Source organism: Nicotiana tabacum, chromosome 9 (assembly GCF_000715075.1).
Source record: "Nicotiana tabacum cultivar K326 chromosome 9, ASM71507v2, whole genome shotgun sequence".
NCBI classification, from domain to species: Eukaryota; Viridiplantae; Streptophyta; class Magnoliopsida; order Solanales; family Solanaceae; genus Nicotiana; species Nicotiana tabacum.
This window is the reverse complement of record NC_134088.1, coordinates 4,638,611-4,658,648: the sequence shown is the minus strand read 5'-3', so window position 1 is coordinate 4,658,648 and position 20,038 is coordinate 4,638,611. Positions and strand designations below refer to the sequence as shown.

The window sequence follows — 20,038 nt, the reverse complement described above, 5'->3', positions numbered from 1 at the left end:
TTACATTTTGTAGCCGAAAGTGTATAAAATTTGTATAAATTCTGTATGTAACATATAGGGTGTGTGTGTGTGTGCGCGTACGGTGTACCAAACGTGTGAGTTGTATATATATATATATATATATATATATATATATATATATATACAAAAAAAAATATACATTTTTTCGGCTATTATTTTGAGAGCAGCTATATAGTGTCATTTTTCCAAAAAAATTATGGCCAAACGGGCCCTAAATCAAAACATAACTTTGGTTCCAACTTCCATTTTCAGCTGCCTTATGAAATAATAGGAAGGTATGCTCATGCTTGCTTTAGATAAAGCTTGATAAACTCTTACAACTCAGAAGCGTGGCAACGAGTGAGTTTTTATAAAATATCGAGCAGGTAGCTGCAGTCGATGTAACAATTGTTTTTTGCTCATCCAGATATAGCTTTCTCCAGCTCGAGGTAAACAAGCATCAGTTGGGAAAAAGAAAAGAAAAGACAGAACTAAGAGTCACTGATTTGTTGCAAGCTAGGCATTGATGCTCCTGCTAAGAATGACTTGACGAGAGTGAGAGCTTGCTTCGGTCTATGCAGAGCGACTTCATGGCCAGCACCTCTTACAGTAACAAATGTCAGCCCTTTGTACTCCTGTGTCCATCCTCCGACCTGTTTTACCCCGTTAAGCATAGTATGTTAGTAGTTTGACGCGATCAGAATTGATACTAAATCAAGAAATAAGCAATTCCCGAGCTATACAACAACAACCAACCCGGTGTAATCCCAATGGTGGTGTCTGGGAGGGTAATGAGTGTGCAGACCTTACCACTACCTTGTGAAGGTAGAGAGGTTGTTTCCGTAATTCCCAAGCTATAGTCAGATCTAATTTGAGGTACTTTTAGACTATGTTGCGTAGGCTCTTCAAAACAGTTGTCACACCCGTGTCGAATCCTCAAAAAATGCACTACTTTTGGAGGATCCGACACACATCCATCAACATTTTCGAAGAGTTCGAGCAACATAGCTTTTAAAAGACTCAAAATGGAAAGGACAATAAGCTAAGATTGAGCAAAGAAAATACCTGTCCATCATCATACCACGCTCGCCAGGGACTAATTGTTGGCAGTTTTAGAGCATCTATGCTGTAACGGGTTGATGTAACTGGAATCACAGCATCCGTGTCACCACTGCCATAAAAAAAACACAATAAAAGATCCTCGTGTTATCTGCGTATTATCAATCTTGTTCTTGGAAAGTCTACAAGAGGCTGAAAAACATTTTGATGTGCATGACTGAAGAGTCTTCACTAGCATAAGAAATTCAAAGAATGATGTTTGTGAGCAGTTGAGTATATATCAAAGCTTTCGACTTCTATGGTTTCAAGAGGGAGAAAATGTTTATTCTTCAATGAGTTTACTCCCTCCGTTTCATTTATGTGGCATTATTTTCAAAAGAATTGACACATTTCTATATTTGGGAACGGTTTAACTTTGAAGGTTCGGACCTTAGTGGCATGATTTTATAGCCATAGTTTTCTCATTGCATATTCCCACAAATTCCAAAGGTCTCTTCTTTCTCAAACTTCGTGTCCAGTCAAACTAGATTACATAAATTGAAGCGGACGGGGTGTATGCTAGAGTGAAGTATCATCAGCGATTTGCAACTACATCTCATGGCCTTTTTCTTGCATCTTAAAATCTCCATGTTTTCCAACATAGCAAGTAAACATGAGAAGAGAAAGAAAAGCTTAGTATTTAGAATCAAAGCACACCTGAAAACCCAAATACGAAGGCCTGACTGTATCAGTTCACGATAGACGTCCAGCACTGTCTTGGGAGAATCCTTCCAACCACTGGATACTTCTTCACTGCAAGTAGGGCAAATGAGTAAATACATGGCGTGCAACCAAGTATAAGACATTACAATTGAAAGACATTGGGGCTCACTGAGTAGATTAACCTAAGCAATAATGCATTTTGACTCTTATACAATAAGGAAATTGCACGAGATTCCCTTTAACATCTTTTTTGCCCCATAGAATTCAGCTTTTTCTTTCTTTTAGACGGCAACCAGCCCTCAACTTTTGACACCATTGTAAACCACCATGTTAAATTCTTAACCTCTTCTACTTTTTATTTTGCTATGCATGTGGATGGCAATGAAAGAAAGAGGGAAGAGGTGAGAGAAAAGCAATAAAAGAGTAACTCGCTGCTAAAGAAGAGAAGATATATATAGCAAGGTTGCTGATTTTTCCAGTGAGCAGGTGCTGGAGGAGAAGAGAAACTGGCTCACTTCTGTTGTTTCGGGAAGGCGGATAATAAGAATAAATAGGAAGAGGATTCTTTTTAAGTCCTATTTTTGCCCTGTGATTCAATTACTTCTAATATAGAATGCAAGAGTTGTCAACAATATATTTATGTGGCAAATAGGTTCGTAGCACCACCATATGAATTCAGTAACATAATGTCCTCATATTCCGTAGATGTACACACTTCTTTTTTCATTGAAATCAAATTGAGAAATCTTCTCTTGTGGTAACCTGCTAAAATTTTATTCATTCCAAATACCAACTTTCGGGTAGCTACAACATTGCGACTAGGAATCCCCCTAGATCTTGAGGAGATATCCACTAAATGAACAAAATGAAAATACCTGCAAGCTACCCATTTGAATGACGAGTTTCTCTTATGAACATGAAGAGCCTCCTGAACTTCAGGAAGATTGAAGTAAATCACGGAGTGCTGCTCTGTACATGGATCATAGCTTCTTCTGAGATGGCCCACCCTCTATTTAACGGCATGAAATTTTATCAGTGATCAAAATAGTGCTGGTTAAATCTTTTTCAACATTTTAATCTCCTGTTCTATTCAGCATGGTATCCAAGTTCAAGAATTACATTGTCATCATTTAAGAAGTCTATACTAAAAAGATAACATATTGATAACATCTCAATCATCGTACAGGAAAATGGAAATAAATAGAAGAAAGTACAATTTAGTGATAGTTTACTTTCCAGTCCATCGCCTTCACAATTATAGGCCGGCAATGACCTCTAAAAGCTTGGCAAATGAGTACCAAATCCCAAAAATATCGTACGTTAGCAGTTTGGAATACCAATTTTGATGACGTAAACCATTTCTATCTTCCCCATTACGATATTTTATAAAGGAAGTCTAACTCTTGCCAAGGTCATAAATCTCGCTCTTCTGAGTTTTGCATATTAATTATACTGACGTCAAACTTTTGTTTGAGTTAAGCCATTAACAGTACTCACATGGTTATCACTTTTCTACATCTGTAAGAACTAAGAAGTGGCTCTCACTTCTTGCCATGCCATAACTCTTTCTAATGAAATACACTGACAACATTTGACAATGAGATAAAAGAACAGATAAACAAAAAGCAAAAGCTGTCCTCCAAAGATATTCACCTCATCACTGTAATCTGTCATTTACTTGAACTATGTTCGAAACTCATTCCTTCGAAAAACATTAATTGATACTTAGACTTCCCTGATACTAGGATTCATCAACATTAGCACTCTAAAACAGCCATGAGCCCATGATAGCGAACACTAAGTGAATAGAGTTAAACCTTTATCATTGAACTTAATGCGAGAGTAAAGTTCTAGTCACTTACGTTGCTCCTTTTGAGCAAGTGGTTTAGCATACTAAACTTGGCTGTGCATGTTGGGGTGAAGATGCTGTAGCTATCAATATTTCCAACTTCTTCATTAGCCTGATCCAGAATCTTATCACACTGCTCTGAGGGTCTTATAAATGATTGGTAGTCGCACAAAGCATTCGCCTGCTTGAATGTTTGGTCGGAAATCATTCCAGCTGACCACATGAATTGAAATAGTCCTAGGTGGTCATGATAGTCATCGGTCAAAGCATTTCCGACCTGCAATGCTCATTACCTTGTATTAATACTAAACTACACAAATGCAAATGATTCGTCTTTGATAATCTTATATGTGTGTGTGCATAGAGTTGAGAAATAGGCGTGCATACCATGAAACCTTTTAAGTTGATTACTTGCTTCTTTACACCCTTGTTGTACCTCACAATAGCTTGACTTAGCTGAGGAACATAATGCCCTGGTCCACAATCAGGAATAAGTAAAACCGAAGTTGTTTCGGTAATTGAATTTAGCTACTCAAGAAAACAAACATAAAAGAACCAGAATATATCAAGGAAACATAGTTGCTTGTATAAAGTCCAATCAAATATTGAGAGGCTAGATTGTTGTTGTCATCTCGACATCTTTGAATATTGAAATATTGGCCGCAGTAAATCATATGAAGAAAGATATTTATCAAAAACAGACAACAACAATATGAAGAAAGATATAAGATTAGTGGCAGTGTGGTGAATTGTCAACGAACAACTTGAAATCAATCAACTCCAAGGAATGCTAACGCCCAAGATTTGGCGTACAGTAAATTATATTACTTAGTTGTTTGAAATAGGGATTTATAAACTTTCTATCAACCCTTTAGGCAAGCAAGACAAACCATACTTGAATCTGTACTGTCAATAACGGCATCGAGCAAATGACGTCAATTAGTAAGTTATTAACAAGTTAAAGCATCTTTACGAGTCCATCTATACATTAATATATACAAGCAATCGAATTCCTGAAATATTTAAAGATTTCCTCTGTAAGCATAAGAGACACATAATTTCATCTTGATGACCAGTTACTTATTTTGCTGCAATGCACCCGATAAATTTGGTCGCCATCAATCGAGTAGGGTATCTAATCATATTGCACAGAATACAGCTAACCAGAAAATGATCAGAAATAGAAATTTCACAGGAAGCTTAGAAAATTAATTTTACCAGCATAGCTCTCTCCTGTAATATAAAAGTCTCTTCCTTTATATTCTGGAAATCGTTCAAGCCACTTCAGTAAAAATGCAAGGGAATCCGCAGCTGTAATGCAACAATTGAAGGAAATTTAATACATATATACAGAAATATATGAATGATAACATCAGGGAGATAACTTAAAAGGTCAAATTATTACCTGTACGAGCGTCACCATTGTTGAGATGATCAGATGAAGCGTTTGAATAAGAATAACCAACTCCAACAGGAGAGTCGAGAAACAGCAGGTTTGCAGCTGCAGAAATAGATAGAGTCAGACTTCGTCCTGATAAGTTCCTAAGACACTGCTTCCTAGAATTATGTCAAACCTATACATACTTCGGAAGCAATGTGACTCAGGGTAAAAAATGTAACAGCACATGGAAATATCCAGTGAGTTTATGCACTATAGGGTGATTGACTTAATCCTGCTTGTGATCATGCAAATTTAGTTTTTTGCTATCCTTTTAAAATTGTTTGGAGAAACACCGGTTGCCAGTAACTACTCAAGTCAGGCCAGGTAAAATCTTTAGGTCAAAGAATCTGTATATTATAAACTAATCAAACTCAAAATCCAAATCATGCTTCAACAAATTTAAGCTTCCTTGATAATCCAAAAACCAAATCCATGAGAGAGAATCCTTTTTAATCAGATTGGACCATTTACAACCTCATGTGAAATAGGAGAACCATAAGGTTCTGCCTGTCACTATATTCTATGTTACCAAATTGCTAAATTTTTCAATTAATGTCGAAAATGCTGAAGTGAATGGCATGAAGAGAGAGCTTAGAAATGCCTAATATGTATATTATATATCTCATAATTGATAATTTGACGAGAGAGCTTAGAAATGCAAAAACCCTCAGAAGCTAGCATAACTTTTTATAGCAAGAAAGAAGAGATATTGAGAAACATACCTAAGTTCCAAGAGTAAGGATTCCAATAAAGGGTCTTCCCATCTTTCTCAATATGAAAAGGTCCAAGTTCCTCAGCTAACCCATAGGCAATCGATGAACATCCCGGCCCTGCAAGAACCCATAATCAGTGAGAACAAATCATTTGGCACAATCGACCACATTGAGCAACCAAGAACTATTCTTTTAATAAATCTTTGTGTGAGGAAAATGATCATTCAACGTCAAGCATATGGGAATTGATGACTCTTTCAACAGTGGTGTACCTAGGAATTTATACAAAGAGATTCAAATGTAGCAATCTTTTAACCCCTTTGCCACTTCACTAGAATTGTTTCTTATGTCAAGGGATTCAACACCATATATATAAAAAATTGCTTTTGCCCTATTTGAACAGTATAATTTTTCAGCAAATCCCTTCTTTCTTCAACCTAGCTCCACCACTGCTCTTCGATTTTTGTTATATACAACAAAACAACCAAAACCAACCTAACACAAGGGCATTCAAAAGTCGCAATTTTTGAACCCCTTTGCCATTTCACGAGAATTATCTCTTATATCAAGAGATTCAACAGCTTACATGTAACAAAAAAATGTATTTTTTTCCCTATTTGCACAATATAATTTGTCAATAAATCCCCTCTTCAATTTTTGTTATATAGAACATAAGAATTAAAAAAAAAACAAAAAAAAAAAAACAACCTAACATGAGCTAAAAGAAAACAAGAAAATGTAACAAGAATGCAAAAGTAGTCATTTTTACCTTTGCCACTTCACTGCCATTTTCTCTTATTTCAATGGATTCAACAACCCATATATAACCGAAAAAACGAATTCACTATTACCCTGTTTGCACAGTATATTTTTTCAACAAATCCCCTCTTTCTTCAACCTAGCTCCATCACTGCTCTTCAATTTTTGTTATATACAACATAAGAATCAACAAACCAACCAAAACCAACCTAACACAAGCTAAAATACAACAACAACAAAAAAAAAAAAAGGGCATAATCTCATAAGTGGGATCCGGAGAGTGTAGTGTATAGAAAACCTTACCCCTAGGCTATTTTGGATAGACACTCCGCTATGGACAAATGTAACACAAGCTAAAATAACAACAACAACATACCCAGTATAATCCCACTAGAAATAGTACTAGAAAATGTAACAAGAATGCAATAAAACAAAAAAAAGAGCAAAACTTGAGAATGAGTTATTAATCAAACCTCCATTAAGCCAAAGAACAAGAGGTTTTGAAGATGGTTCATCTACAGCTTCAAAGAACCAATAAAAGAGAGCTCTTTCAGATTCTTCATTTACAGTAACATAACCAGCATAATTTTCAAAATTCACATTAAACCCTTGACCAGGAAGCTTACTAACTTTATCTAATTGCTTTTGTACTACATTTGAGTCTACAAAACAACTACCCAAATGAACCTCAGTAATGAAAAATAGAGCAAAAACAAGAAAACCCCACTTGAGATTTGACATTTCTTGGTAGGATTTTTAGTGAAATGGAGTATAAGGGGATATATAAAGAAGTATTTTTTTTTCCACTGTTTTTGTTTAATTTTTGAAAATAGAGACCTTATTGGCCAAGAAGATGGGGGGGGGGGTGAATTATTATTTGTTAACGTAAGGGGTACTGTTGTTTGTTGCAGTGTTGTGCACATGATTCATGTTTTTGCTTGTTGTGTTGATAGAAAAGCTGCAATCATTGTTGCATATGATGGAAACGTGTACATGTTGCAATTGGTTGGCTAAAAGAAAGGTTGGAGATTTTTGTTTATTTATCAAGAATTAACTCATTTAATGCTTAAATTAAAAATAGTCCGCGGATATATAATATATATACTTTCTTTGTGGATATATACTATATATGTGAACTTGTTTCCTTTTTAGCTCGTGCCAAAAATAATGTACACTTTCTTTATTTGAAAATAATTTATCTTTATGGAATGATTTATAGCCACACATAATACATGTGCCTCATTTTATACTAGTTCCAAAGTCTTCTTTATTTCTTAAACTTCGTGCACAGTCAAATACTTTCATATAAATTGAAATAGATGGAGTATAACTTATCTATAATATGTGGATAACTTTATGTATAATCAATATATAACTCTTTGAGGTGATTAATTCGAATGCATCGCTTTAGAATAAATCGCGGCAAGAAGTTCCGCTTTAGAATAAATCGCTTCCTACCAAAGACGACTTTGCTTTCAAGATCGAATCCAAGACCTCTAGTTAAAGATGAGAGGGTATTTGCTATGCCATCAGAATTGTAGTGTTTTATGTGTTTCGCTTTTGTGATATTCATTTCAATTTATTTGATGTAGTTTAACTAGCAACAACAACGGCCCAATAAAAATTCACTAGTGGAGTCTGGGAGGGTAGTGTGTACGCAAACCTTACTCCTATCCCGAGGGAGTGAAGAGGTTGTTTCCGAAAGACCCTCGACTCAAGAAGACGAAAAGAGAAAAGAGATAATATATCAGTATCATCAACAGAAACCAAAGGAATAGTAACAGCATCATAAAAATCAGAAAATAAATGAAAAGCAATAGCCATAACCAATAACTAGACCCGGTACTATGAAAAACAAAAGAGTAGTGAGAACACATCATTAACCACTAGCAGTCTAAGACAAAAATCCTATCAGACTAGCCTCATATAGTTACGAAGTAGAAATAGACTCAACTACCTCCTACCATACAACCCTAATATTCGACCTCCACAGCTTCCTATCAAGGGTCATGTCCTCGAAAATTTGATGTCACGCCATGTCCTACCTGATTACCTCCCCCTAATACTTCTTAGGCCGCCCTCTACCTCTTCTCGTGCCTTTCAAAGCCAGCCACTCGCACCTCCTTACCGGCGTATTTGAGCTTCTCCTCTGTATATGCCCGAACCATTTGAGTCTCTCGCTTCCCATATCTTGACATCAATAGGAGCCACGCCCACCTTCTCCCAAATATCATCATTCATAATCTTATCCATCCCAGTGTGCATAGTTTAACTAGCAAGAAGATTAAAAATGGAAGAAATATTTTGGAAACTTATGCAACATATCTTGAGATTTCTGTGGCTTCTAAATCATGTCATTAAAATCAAAATAAAACATTTAAAATTGGATTGCCTTCAAATATAAAAATATGTAATTCTTTTTTAAATACACTAATGAAAAATTAGTGTTACAATTCTCTATTTATGGATTGTGTAAAGGTTTCTAAATAGATTTAAATGGCATTGGATCACTCAACCCATTGCTTTAAAATTCTGAGTTGGATGTCCAAATTCTTTCTCAACCTTCTCCCTATATTAATATACTATTCATCCTAAAAAGTTTTTAAACCTGATTTTGATAAAATTAATCTTAAAGAATATTATCTCTCTCTTAAACTTTCATTCTATAGCATTTCACTAATTGGAGCAGCAAGGATGGATTTGAAAGAGAAAAAAAAGTATTAAATGTAAACTTATTTTCTAATAGAAATACATTTTGCATTTTTGATGAGTTATATTAAACATATTTACATGGAACAATCATCAAGAAAAAACTGAAACAAAGTGGACAATGACGTATTCATCCTATTAGTTGGAAAGTTAGATCCGTCTAGTTTTACAATTTTTATTAAATTGAAAGAGAAAAATAACCAATCAAAACTTTAGAAAAAATAACAAAAGAAAGGGATAGCAATTTCTTTCTTATCAACCGCACAAGTAACTTCCATATTCTAACAATTTAATTTGAAGATAATGCATAAAATTTTCAGAATCAGGCATCATAAAGGATCAAAATTGTCTTTACTAATATAGTCCATATGAGAATCACAGTTTAAATCAAGTCTTAACACTGAAGACATGATTCAAACTTGCATTTGCTTAAAGCAAGAGCATATCTCACTACTTTCCTAATCTGAATGTGTAATTGTCGTAGCAGGAGCAGAGTCGGTCAAATCATATGTGCATACATAAACTGCTCAAATAGAGGTTATGAACCCTTCTGTGTTAGAAGTAAATTTTTTGTTGTAAAGAACCTATTTCGGTACTTAACATCGGTTGATAACGCACAATGGAAGACATTCAACCCAATGAGACCGATATTTCAGATCTTGATTGGACGAAACGAAAAATATTATGAATAAATAGAAGTATGTCTTGTTCATTAATATCTCATAAACAACAGTCATACCAACTCTCACACAAGCTTCCCGCGGTTCATTCATCTGACTGTAAACTAGGTGAAGAAGTCAGCTAGTGTTCGGGAGTGCTATAAGAATCCGATGGCAAGAATAGTATCATATGCAGGAATAAGAGTGACATTGTTCACAAGACTATAATGTAGTACATGTTAAAGAGTTATAGGCTATGCTTAGACATCAATGTGTTTTCTCCCTTAAATAGTAGAGTTGTAGCATGGAAAACTAGAAAACTTGAAGTAGAGAGGTTTGAGCTTGTAGAATCTGCAAAAGGGACATATAAATCACAATGATAATATGACTTATATATCGCAATCCGATAATGTAACTTATAACCGCAATTTGAAAACGCGACTTTAAATCGGGATCCCATAATGGGACTTATAAATTGCAATTTTGTAAATGCGACTTATAAATACCCAAACACGATTTATAAATTGCAATTTCGTAAATGTGGCCTTATAAACAAAAATGCGACTTAACCTATAAATCGCAATGCTCAAATGCGACTTATAAATCACTATGTTCAAATGCAACTTATAAATTGCAATTGTCAAATGCTATATAAATCGCTATATTGAAATGCGAGTTATTAAGCGCGTTACAATGCGACTTTAGTCTGAATGGCCACTAATTGATCGACTACAAGTAGAGAACTGGGGCTTTAGTTTAATACTCAATCACGAACTGTTAAGGATAATATCTGCTTTTTAACATCTTTTTCCCTCTAAATGTCTTTGCTAAATTTGATAATTTTATTAGATTTGTCAATGGAACAGTAGTTTGAGCTTCAGCTGAACTTCAATGGTGATGAGAGCATGACCTCTTTGCCATGAGAGAAGGGAATGGAGAGAAGAGGGAAGAAGGAGAAAATTAATCTTCCAAAATTATGATCCTCTGATTGAATTCTAAGTGGAGAACCCACTATATACAAAAAATGAAAATGAAAGAGAATAAAACTAAACATAACTGACTAACTAATAAGTGAGTTGGCTACAGCTGTCAACTCACTGCTACACTAACCAACTAACTGAGGACTAAGCTAAGTAAAGCTCTTACTAATTTATATAATTAGTCTTAACACCCTCCCTCAAGTTGGAGGTGTAGTAAACACAACCAACTTGCCTAATGTAACACTATGTTTGATCCCAGTCAGAGCCTTGGTGAGAATGTCTGCTAGCTGATTATCTGTTCTAATGTGGTGGAATGAAATCAAGCCTGTTTGTAGTTTATCACATACAAAATGACAACCCACTTCTATATATTTGGTTCTTTCGTGGAATACTAGATTCTTGAAAACGTGGAGTGCAGACTGACTATCACGGAACACTGAGATAGGCATAGAAAAAGGGACGACCAGTTCTTCAAATAATCTGCTCAACTATACCAATTCCCCCACTACTTTCCTCAGGGCTCTATACTCTGCTTCTGTATAGGACAGAGATATAGTCTCTTATTGCTTAGACTTCCAGCTGACGGGGCTATTGCCTAGAAGAACTAACAACCTGTAATGGATCTCCTGGAGTCTGGGAAAGCTGCTCAATCAGAATCACAATAGGCTCTAACTGTGTGATCTGCATCTTTTGACATGAAAATCCCTAGAGTAGGATCCTTTTTTAGGTATCTGAACATGTGAAATCCTGCCTTCAAATGAGGCTCTTTGGGCTCTTGCATAAACTGCCTCAAGTGTTGAACACTGTATGCAATATCCAACCTTTTATTAGTTTGGAAATTCAGCTTACCTACCAGCTTCCTATAATAAGTAGTATCATGCCGAATGGTGCCTTCCCTGGCTTTTAGTTTTATAGTGGGATCTAAGGGTGAGGAACAAGAACTGTGATCCAAGCAATTGTACTCTTTCAACTAGTCCAACATAAACTTCCTTTGGGATGTAATGGCACCAGCATCTTTGTACATGACTTCCAACCCCAAAAAGGAATGCAATTGACCAGGTCTTTGATCTTGAATTGTTCATGTAGAAAGGTTGTGAGTTGTGCAATTGCCTGCTAATCAGTCCCAGTGAGCAAACACATTATCCACATATACTACAACATATAATGAGGATTCTCCATTCCTATTGTAGAAGAGTGAGGATTCATTAATGGAATGTGTATAACCCTTTGAACACAATGCTTCAGTCAATTTTGCATACCACTGTCGATTAGCTTGTTTTAAACCATAGAGAGACTTAATTAGCTAACAAACCAGTCTTGGTTTATCCACAACAAGTCCAGGTGGTACTTGCATATACACTTCCTCATTAATATCCCCATAAAGGAAAATATTGTTCACATCTAGCTTAGATATGGCCCAACCTTTCTTAACTGTTATGGCTATCAATTCTCTCACTGTTGTCAGCTTCACCACTGGTGAAAATATTTCTGTGTAATCAATTCCTGCCTACTGAATGTAGCCTTTAACTACCAATCTAGCTTTAAATCTTTTAATGCTACCATTAGTTGTGTGCTTCACCTTGTAGACCCATTTGCAACTTATTTCTTGCTTCCTAAGTGGTAAAAGTACTAGGTCTTAGGTTTGATTGGAATATAATGTTTCAAACTCTTGTGTCATTGCAACTTGTCATGCATGATCAATAGCTGCCTCCTCATATGATGATGATTTCCTGTCATGACAAACATTTCTCACAAGAACCTGACTATTATGGGTTAGTAGATTAGAGGCAATGTTATGATTCATAGAAAACAAAGCATTAAGGGAAATAGAATTTGGTTTAAGGTTAGGAAGAGAATTGTACATACTCTTACAAATAACCAGGTGGCCTATGTATTCTTTGAGATTGTCTCGGTTGTAAAGGTTGTACAGAGGATTGTTCAGCATAATGTTGTGGTGAATAAGGTAGTGGAGATATAGGTACTGTAGAAGGTGATAGGGAAGCAACAAGTGCAGGTGACATAGAGTTGGATGTGCTATCAGGACTCCTTTGACCAGGGAGAACATCAGACAATTGTTGTGCAATTTTTGTGTCACCAGAAGATTGTTCATAAAAGGACTCGATGAAGGGAAAAGAATGAGGAACATAAGGTTGAGAAGATGCATTCATGCTGACTGCAAAGGGAAAAATGGACTCATTAAAGATTATATCTCTGAAAATTTGGATCTTCTTAGTGCCTAGACTCGAACTTTGTACCCCTTTGTGTTAAAGGATAACTAACAAAGATGTGGTATTGTTCTAGGCTCAAACATGTCCCTGTGTGGTTTTGGTACAGTAGGATAGCACAGACACCCAAAGCTTTTTAGGTGAGAATATTTTGCTTTCTTTTGTACAATAGCTCATATGGAATCTAGTTTCTAATAGAGCCAGAAGGCAATCTGTTTATAATGTGGGTGGCACAAAGAACACATTCTCCCTAGTATTTTAGTGGCAATTTCGATTGGAAAAAAAGTGCTCTGCCTGTTTCAAGAAGATACTTATTTTTTCTTTCCACCACACAATTCTGCTGTGGTGTATAGGGGAAAGTTCTTTGGTGGATAATACCTTTAGATTGGAATAGCACACTTGCTTTCTGTGTTGGTGAATTCTAACCCATTGTCTGACCTTATGGCCTTTATAGTCACAACAAATTGATTTTCCACTAGATTAATAAAGCCTTTGAGCACTTGGAGAGCATTATTTTTACTAGATAAAAGGTGAGTCCAGGTAGACCTACTGAAGTCAGCCACTATGGTCATGAATGTGTAGGAACATGATATGGGCCCCATAGATCAATATGTAATAGTTCAAAAATTCTGCTAGTTGTACTAGTTCTCTAAGGAAATGGGAGTCTTTCTTGTTTAGCCATGGGGCAAATGGTACAGTTGAAAGGTTGTTTGGGAGAGAAAGTTAGAGGAATGAAAGAAATGTTCTTCCATTTGATAAAAGGGACATGTCCAAGTCTGTTGTGCCATAACACATTCTTATTATCTCCAATTCATAAATGAGAAGATGGATTTATAAGAGAAAATTGTCCTTCATTATTTGCACATGAACTATTTACAATTGGATGGAAGGAAACATACATATTGACATGTAATGGCTTATTTACAACAGAATGAGTAGGACATTATGTATTATAAGTGCAACAAGTAAAAGTAGCTGGTAAGATATCAGAGGTCTTTACTATAGGGCTTGTATTGTTGCTCTTCAAGCAGCTTGGGCACATGATGTACAGCCCATCATTGACCCTACCAATCACCAGAGGCCACTTCATTGAAGGGGCCTACAGTATTCAATACTATTTAGCAAAGGCAACAAGGCAGTTGAGATGAGAGGCCAGAGAATGAACAGAGATCAAATTGTATCTAAAGGAAGGAACAAACATCACCCTGTCTAAAGTGATCTTAAGAGTGAGTATCTCACTACCAATCTCTATCACCTTTACTTTGCAGCCATTTGGAAACATAACTAACAAAGGATAGGGTAAGGTTATTATGTTGGTTAATAGGGATCTATTAAAGGTTATATTGTTTGATGCCCCTGAATCTATAATCCATGAGTCAGTCTTGTTTTTGAAACATTCACATGATAACTTACCAAAATCAATAAAGGAAGTGTAGGCTATAATATCTGCAAAGCTTGCTGCTCCAGTTGGAATATTGGCACTGTTTGTACAATCTCGTCCTCCTTCTGATTAAAACTGTTGCAACAGACTCACTAGCTGACCATATTCCTCTTTGGTGAGGCTCACACTTTGAGCATTATCATGAGAAGCACATTTCTTAGTGTCAGTAGGTTGTGTATCTATGGCTGCCACATATGCATTAGCCACTACTCTATTTCCTCTATTGAGCTTACTGTTCTGGTTACCATTGAGATTATGTCCATAGTTGAAGTTTTGTCTTGGATTCTGATTGAAGTTGGAAACCAGATTGTGATTTGTGTTTGGATTCTGATTTTGACTGAAACTTTGAGGATGGTCATGAAGCTTATAACATTTCTCTTTAGTATGACCTGGTCTCTTGCAATGATCGCAGAATGGATTGTTTATATTGCTGTTATTGTTTTTAGGAGAGTAATTAGTCCTGAAGGACCCTGGTCTACTTGTGCTAGATTCAAGGTTGTTGATTCAAGAGCTAGATGGTTATTTGGCTTGATTTCTCTTTGTCTTTCCTCTTGAATTAGTAGTGAAAAAGCCTGGGCAATTGAGGGAAGAGGATTCATCATGAGTATACTACCTTGGACTAAAGTGCATGTCTCATTCATTCCCACGAGGAACTGTATCAACCTCCTATCTTGTTCAGCTTTGTGCATACTTTCCTTGGCCACACACGTGCAATTGCAAGTACAATGAGATTTGGCAGTTAAAGTGTCGAGTTCTTCCCATAACTTCTTCATCTCAGTGTAGTAATCAGTGATGTCAAGAGTTCCTTGGGATAGATCATTAATTTTCTTTTGAATTTGGTACAGTTTTGTTCCATTAATTTGATCATATCGATCTTCAAGTTCTCTCCATAATTCAACTGCATCTGTCACATACTCAATACTGTCTGCAATTTTTTTAGCTAGAGAGTTCAGGATCCATGAAGTTACCATATCATCACACCTTTTCCACAATCGATATTTCGATGAGTCTAGATCTGGTCTTTTGCATTCCACGTTGATGAACCCTAGCTTATTTTTTATTGGTAGGGCTCACATTCCACCTCTTCTCCATGAACATTATCCAAAACCATCAAATGGAACAGGAACCAATGCTGCTTCGGGATAATCAGACGGATGAATATAAAAGGGGCTACTAGTATCAACAATTAGCTGATTAGGAGATTTAGCCATGGACGATGTAGATTGTTCATCATCTTCGACGTTAGTCATCTCGCACAGTATGAGATCTTTAAGTGACCGAAGACTAAAAAGTAGTAATTACAGATCTAAAAAGCTAACAATGAATAGAGTACAACTTTTTCAAAATTACGACTCGAGATCGATGAAAAATGAAACTTGCATGAGTACGTTCTAATCGAATTACAGGATGACGGATCGAGATTTAACAGAATCAGAGGAACGAGTCAAAACCTGTGATAGGCTATGATACCATATTAGATTTGTCAATGAAACAGTAATTTGAGCTTTAGCTGAACTTCAATGATGATGAGAGCTTGACCTCTTCGCCATGAGAGAAGGGAATGGAGAGAATAGGGAAGAATGAGAAAATGCATCTTCCAGAATTCTAATTCTCTTATTGAATTCTAAGTGGAGAACCTACTATATACAAAAAATGAAAATGACAGAAAACAAAACTAAACATAACTGACTAACTAACAAGTGAGTTGGATACAGCTGTCAACTCACTGCTACACTAACCAACTAAGGACTAAGCTAAGTAAAGCTCTTACTAAATTACATAATTAATCTTAACAAAATTTACCTTGAGTATTTGCTACATTTGATATTTTACATACAACGCTATTTTTTTGTGTTCAATTAGTTGTAACATTTTGTGTTCTTTCTATTTTTCTCTTTAAGTTTTAATTTATGAGTAAATGAGAGGCATGCATTTGTAGGCTGGCTCCATATTAAAGAATGGCATGACCATTTGACCTATGTATAACATATAGTGGTCATACCCTGTAAAATTTTGGAAAAAATCTTGTATATATATGCACTTATACCTTAAATATTAGTATATAAACAACTTGGTAACCTGAACATTAAAGCCTTTAGGGGCACCAGTTGAACAGAATAGTTGTGCCCCTATAGTGTGAAAATTCTGGGTCCGCCTATGTTCTTGTATATCTACTATTCACACCATCTGATTCTTCGTTTCAGGAGGAGATCTTGAGCTCTATTTATATGTAGTACCAGTACTTTAATTTCTCTCATAGCAATGCAGAGAACTAGCTGACTTCTCCACAAGTTTGATGTTTAATTTGTATCAAAGTTCCAGAAGGAATAATAAGTAAGTCGTGTATATGCTCATGCATTTATGTTTTATATACATATTATTGTATATAGTGAAGGAATATTATTATATTAGTATATGAGTTGAAGGGGAGTCTTGGCGTAACTGGTAAAATTGCTGTCATGTGACCCGGAGGTCACGGATTCAAGCCATGGAAACAGTTTCTTGCAGAAATACAGGGTAAGACTGTGTACAATAGATCCTTGTGATCCGATCCTTTCTCGCACCCCGCACATAGCGGGAGCTTAGTACACTGTGCTGCCTTTTTTAGAAGTTTTTCTCCTAGTTAAAGTATAGCACTCTTTGACTATATAATACCTATTATTATTGAAATATATGTGTCAAGTTCACATGTAAGTTAATGCTTTATATTGTCAGGTGTTTAGTCAGTTGATGTAGTTTCTTTTTTTTCTTTTTTCTTTTTTGATAAAGGAGCCTGGGGGCGCTGATTATTATTAAGCATTAAACTTAAAGAGAGTTATTACAGTGTCAGACTGATTTTATCGAAACAATTCCTAATTTATCTTTGTGGAAAGTAGAGAAAGCAAATAAAGGTGGTTCGCTCCAGAAGTGTTCTCCACACTCAGCATTAGTATGTGAGTTACAGTAGCTCCCAAACTTCGCTAGTGTGTGCGTCATTTGGTTTCCTTTACAGTAGACATGCCTAACTTCCGATTGATCCAGTGCTTTTAACAGGAACCTGCAATCATGGAGAAGATTAGCATTAGCTTTAGTGTTTATGTAGTTGAATACTTTAGTAGTTTCCTTTAACCTTTTGTGTTGTCTCCATTTATTTTCTCTTTTTAGTTTTAATTTATGAGTAAAGCAGATGCCTGTTTTATTTGTAATTCTATAGAGTAGATGGTTCAACACGAAAAACTTTCTCAGTTGTAGTAATGTCAACTGGAGTATTTGATATCAAGAATGTTGTGAAGGCAATAATTAGTTAGAGTTAGCGACTAAAATATTTTAACACGTGAAATATTTACTTGGGTTTAGTCCATGATAAGCAGTTTATACACTTCCTCACGTTCTTTCTTTTGTAGAATTTAGTGAATAAGTTAAACATTTAGGGAACATTTAGGTCGTTTCTAGAAGGACTTAGATAAGATGGTGTGTGGTATCCCGCACACCAAAAAGCTTTTCGTAGAAGGAGATTTCAACGGCTACATTGGAGTGACATTTGGGAGTATGATGATGTGCATGGTAGCTTTGGTTTTGGAGATAGAAACGAAGGAGGAACGTCTCTGCTGGACTTTGCTAGAGCATTTGATTTGGTGATAGCAAACTCGAGTTTCCCGAAGAAGAGGGAGCACTTGGTCACCTTCCGGAGTTCGGTAGCTGAGACTCAGCTTGATTATGTACTTTGTAGGAAATCCGATAGAGGTCTTTGCATGGATTGCAAGGTCATCCCAAGTGAGAACCTCTCGACCCTTCATAGGCTCCTGGTCAGAGGAAGAGGAGGAAGAGGGCGATGTATAGCCGACATAGGATAAAGTGGGGAGCCTTAACGGAAGCTAAAGCGCAGGAGTTGCGGGTCAAACTGGTGACTATGGGGGCTTGGAGGAGTAGTGGGGACGCAAGCGCTATTAGGACCATGACTGCGCAGTGCATTAGGAAAGACGCGAGAGAGGTATTAGGGATCTCAAAGGGTTACTCTAGTGGTCACAAGGGAGACTGGTGGTGGAATGGAGAGGTGCAAGAAAAAGTGGATACCAAGAAAGCAGTGTATTTGAAGCTAGTGGAAAGTGTAGACAAGGAGGAGAAGAGGGCGAATAGGGAGCATTATAAGTTGGTTAAGAAAGAGGCTAATATAGTAGTTACCGCGGCAAAGACTGCAGTTTTTAGTCGTCTGTATAAGGAACTCGAGGGCCGAAGTGGGGATAAGAGGTTGTTCAGGTTAGCCAAGGTGCGAGAAAGGAAGGCGTGTGACTTGGACCAAGTGAAGTGCATCAAGGACGAAGAACGTAGAGTTTTGTTGGATGAGGCGCATATCCGTCGGAGATGGCAGACTTATTTCCATAGTCTCTTGAACGAGGATAGGGACAGGAGCATTGTACTAGGTGATTTGGAACTCTCCAGGAGTCGTTGTGACTTTGGGTATTGTAGGCAGATTAGAGTTGATGAAGTTGAGGATGCTATGCGTAAGATGAGCAGGGGCAAAACGACCAGGCCGGATAAAATTTTGGTAGAGTTTTGGAAGAGTGTGGGCAAGGCGTGCTTGGAGTAGCTCACTAGGTTATTTAATATCATTTTTAAAACGAAGAAGATGCCTGAAGAGTAGAGGTGGAGCACAATGGTTCCTGTATACAAGAACAAGGGTGATATCCAAAATTGCAATAATTATCAGGGCATCAAGCTGCTTAGCCATACTATGAAAGTTTGGGAGAGAGTGGTAGAGCTAAGGGTGAGAAGGAGTGTGATTATTTCCGAGAATCAATTTGGGTTTATGCTGGGGCGTTCGACTATAGAAGTCATTCACCTTGTTAGGAGATTGATGGAGCAATATAGGGAGAGAAAGAAGGACTTGCATATGGTGTTCATCACTTAGAAAAGGCATACAATAAAGTTCCGAGTGAGGTTTTGTGGAGATATTTGGAGGCTAGAGGTGTTTTTGTTGCCTACGTTAGGTTGATTAAGGACATATATGATGGAGTAAAGACTCGAGTGAGGATGGTAGGGGGGGAGGGGGGACTCAGACCATTTTCCGATTATGATGGGGTTGCATCAGGGGTCAGCATTCAGCCCGTTTTTGTTTGCTCTTGTGATGGACGTACTGACGCACTACATTCAAGGGAAGGTGTTGTGGTGCATGCTATTTGCATATGATATTGTATTGATTAATGAGATGTGAGACGGTGTGAACGCCCAATTAGAGGTATGGAGGCAGACCTTGGAATCTAAGAGTTCCAAGATGAGCAGCACCAAGACAGAATACTTGGAGCGTAAGTTTAGTGGCGAGACTCTAGGAGGGGGAAGAGAGATGATACTAGACTCGCGGGTCATCCCTATGATAGGAAGTTTTAAGTACCTCGGGTCTATTATTCAGGGGGATGGAGAGAATGATGAAGATGTCGCACTTCGTATTAGGGCGGGATGGATGAAATGGAGACTCATTTACAGTGTTTTGTGTGATAAGAAGGTGCCACCGAAACTTAAGGGTA

At 36.8% G+C, this 20,038-nt stretch overlaps 2 protein-coding genes across 2 annotated transcripts; one reads left to right on the top strand and one right to left on the bottom strand.

Moving 5' to 3' along the window:
- Positions 1-286: 286 nt before the first annotated feature.
- LOC107831113 (serine carboxypeptidase II-2) lies at positions 287-7,446 on the bottom strand. The gene is made up of 10 exons (XM_016658844.2): positions 6,997-7,446; positions 5,774-5,881; positions 5,016-5,111; positions 4,829-4,921; positions 3,998-4,083; positions 3,624-3,887; positions 2,637-2,770; positions 1,756-1,851; positions 1,066-1,171; positions 287-653 (listed from the first exon to the last, which is right to left on the bottom strand). Exons 1-10 carry the CDS (start codon positions 7,262-7,264, stop codon positions 492-494), a joined length of 1,413 nt encoding a protein of 470 aa, XP_016514330.1. The 5' UTR covers positions 7,265-7,446; the 3' UTR covers positions 287-491.
- Positions 7,447-18,348: 10,902 nt separating this feature from the next.
- Positions 18,349-19,728, top strand: LOC107831112 (uncharacterized). The gene is made up of 2 exons (XM_075222335.1): positions 18,349-18,783; positions 19,606-19,728. Exons 1-2 carry the CDS (start codon positions 18,349-18,351, stop codon positions 19,726-19,728), a joined length of 558 nt encoding a protein of 185 aa, XP_075078436.1.
- The last annotated feature ends 310 nt before the right edge of the window (positions 19,729-20,038 follow it).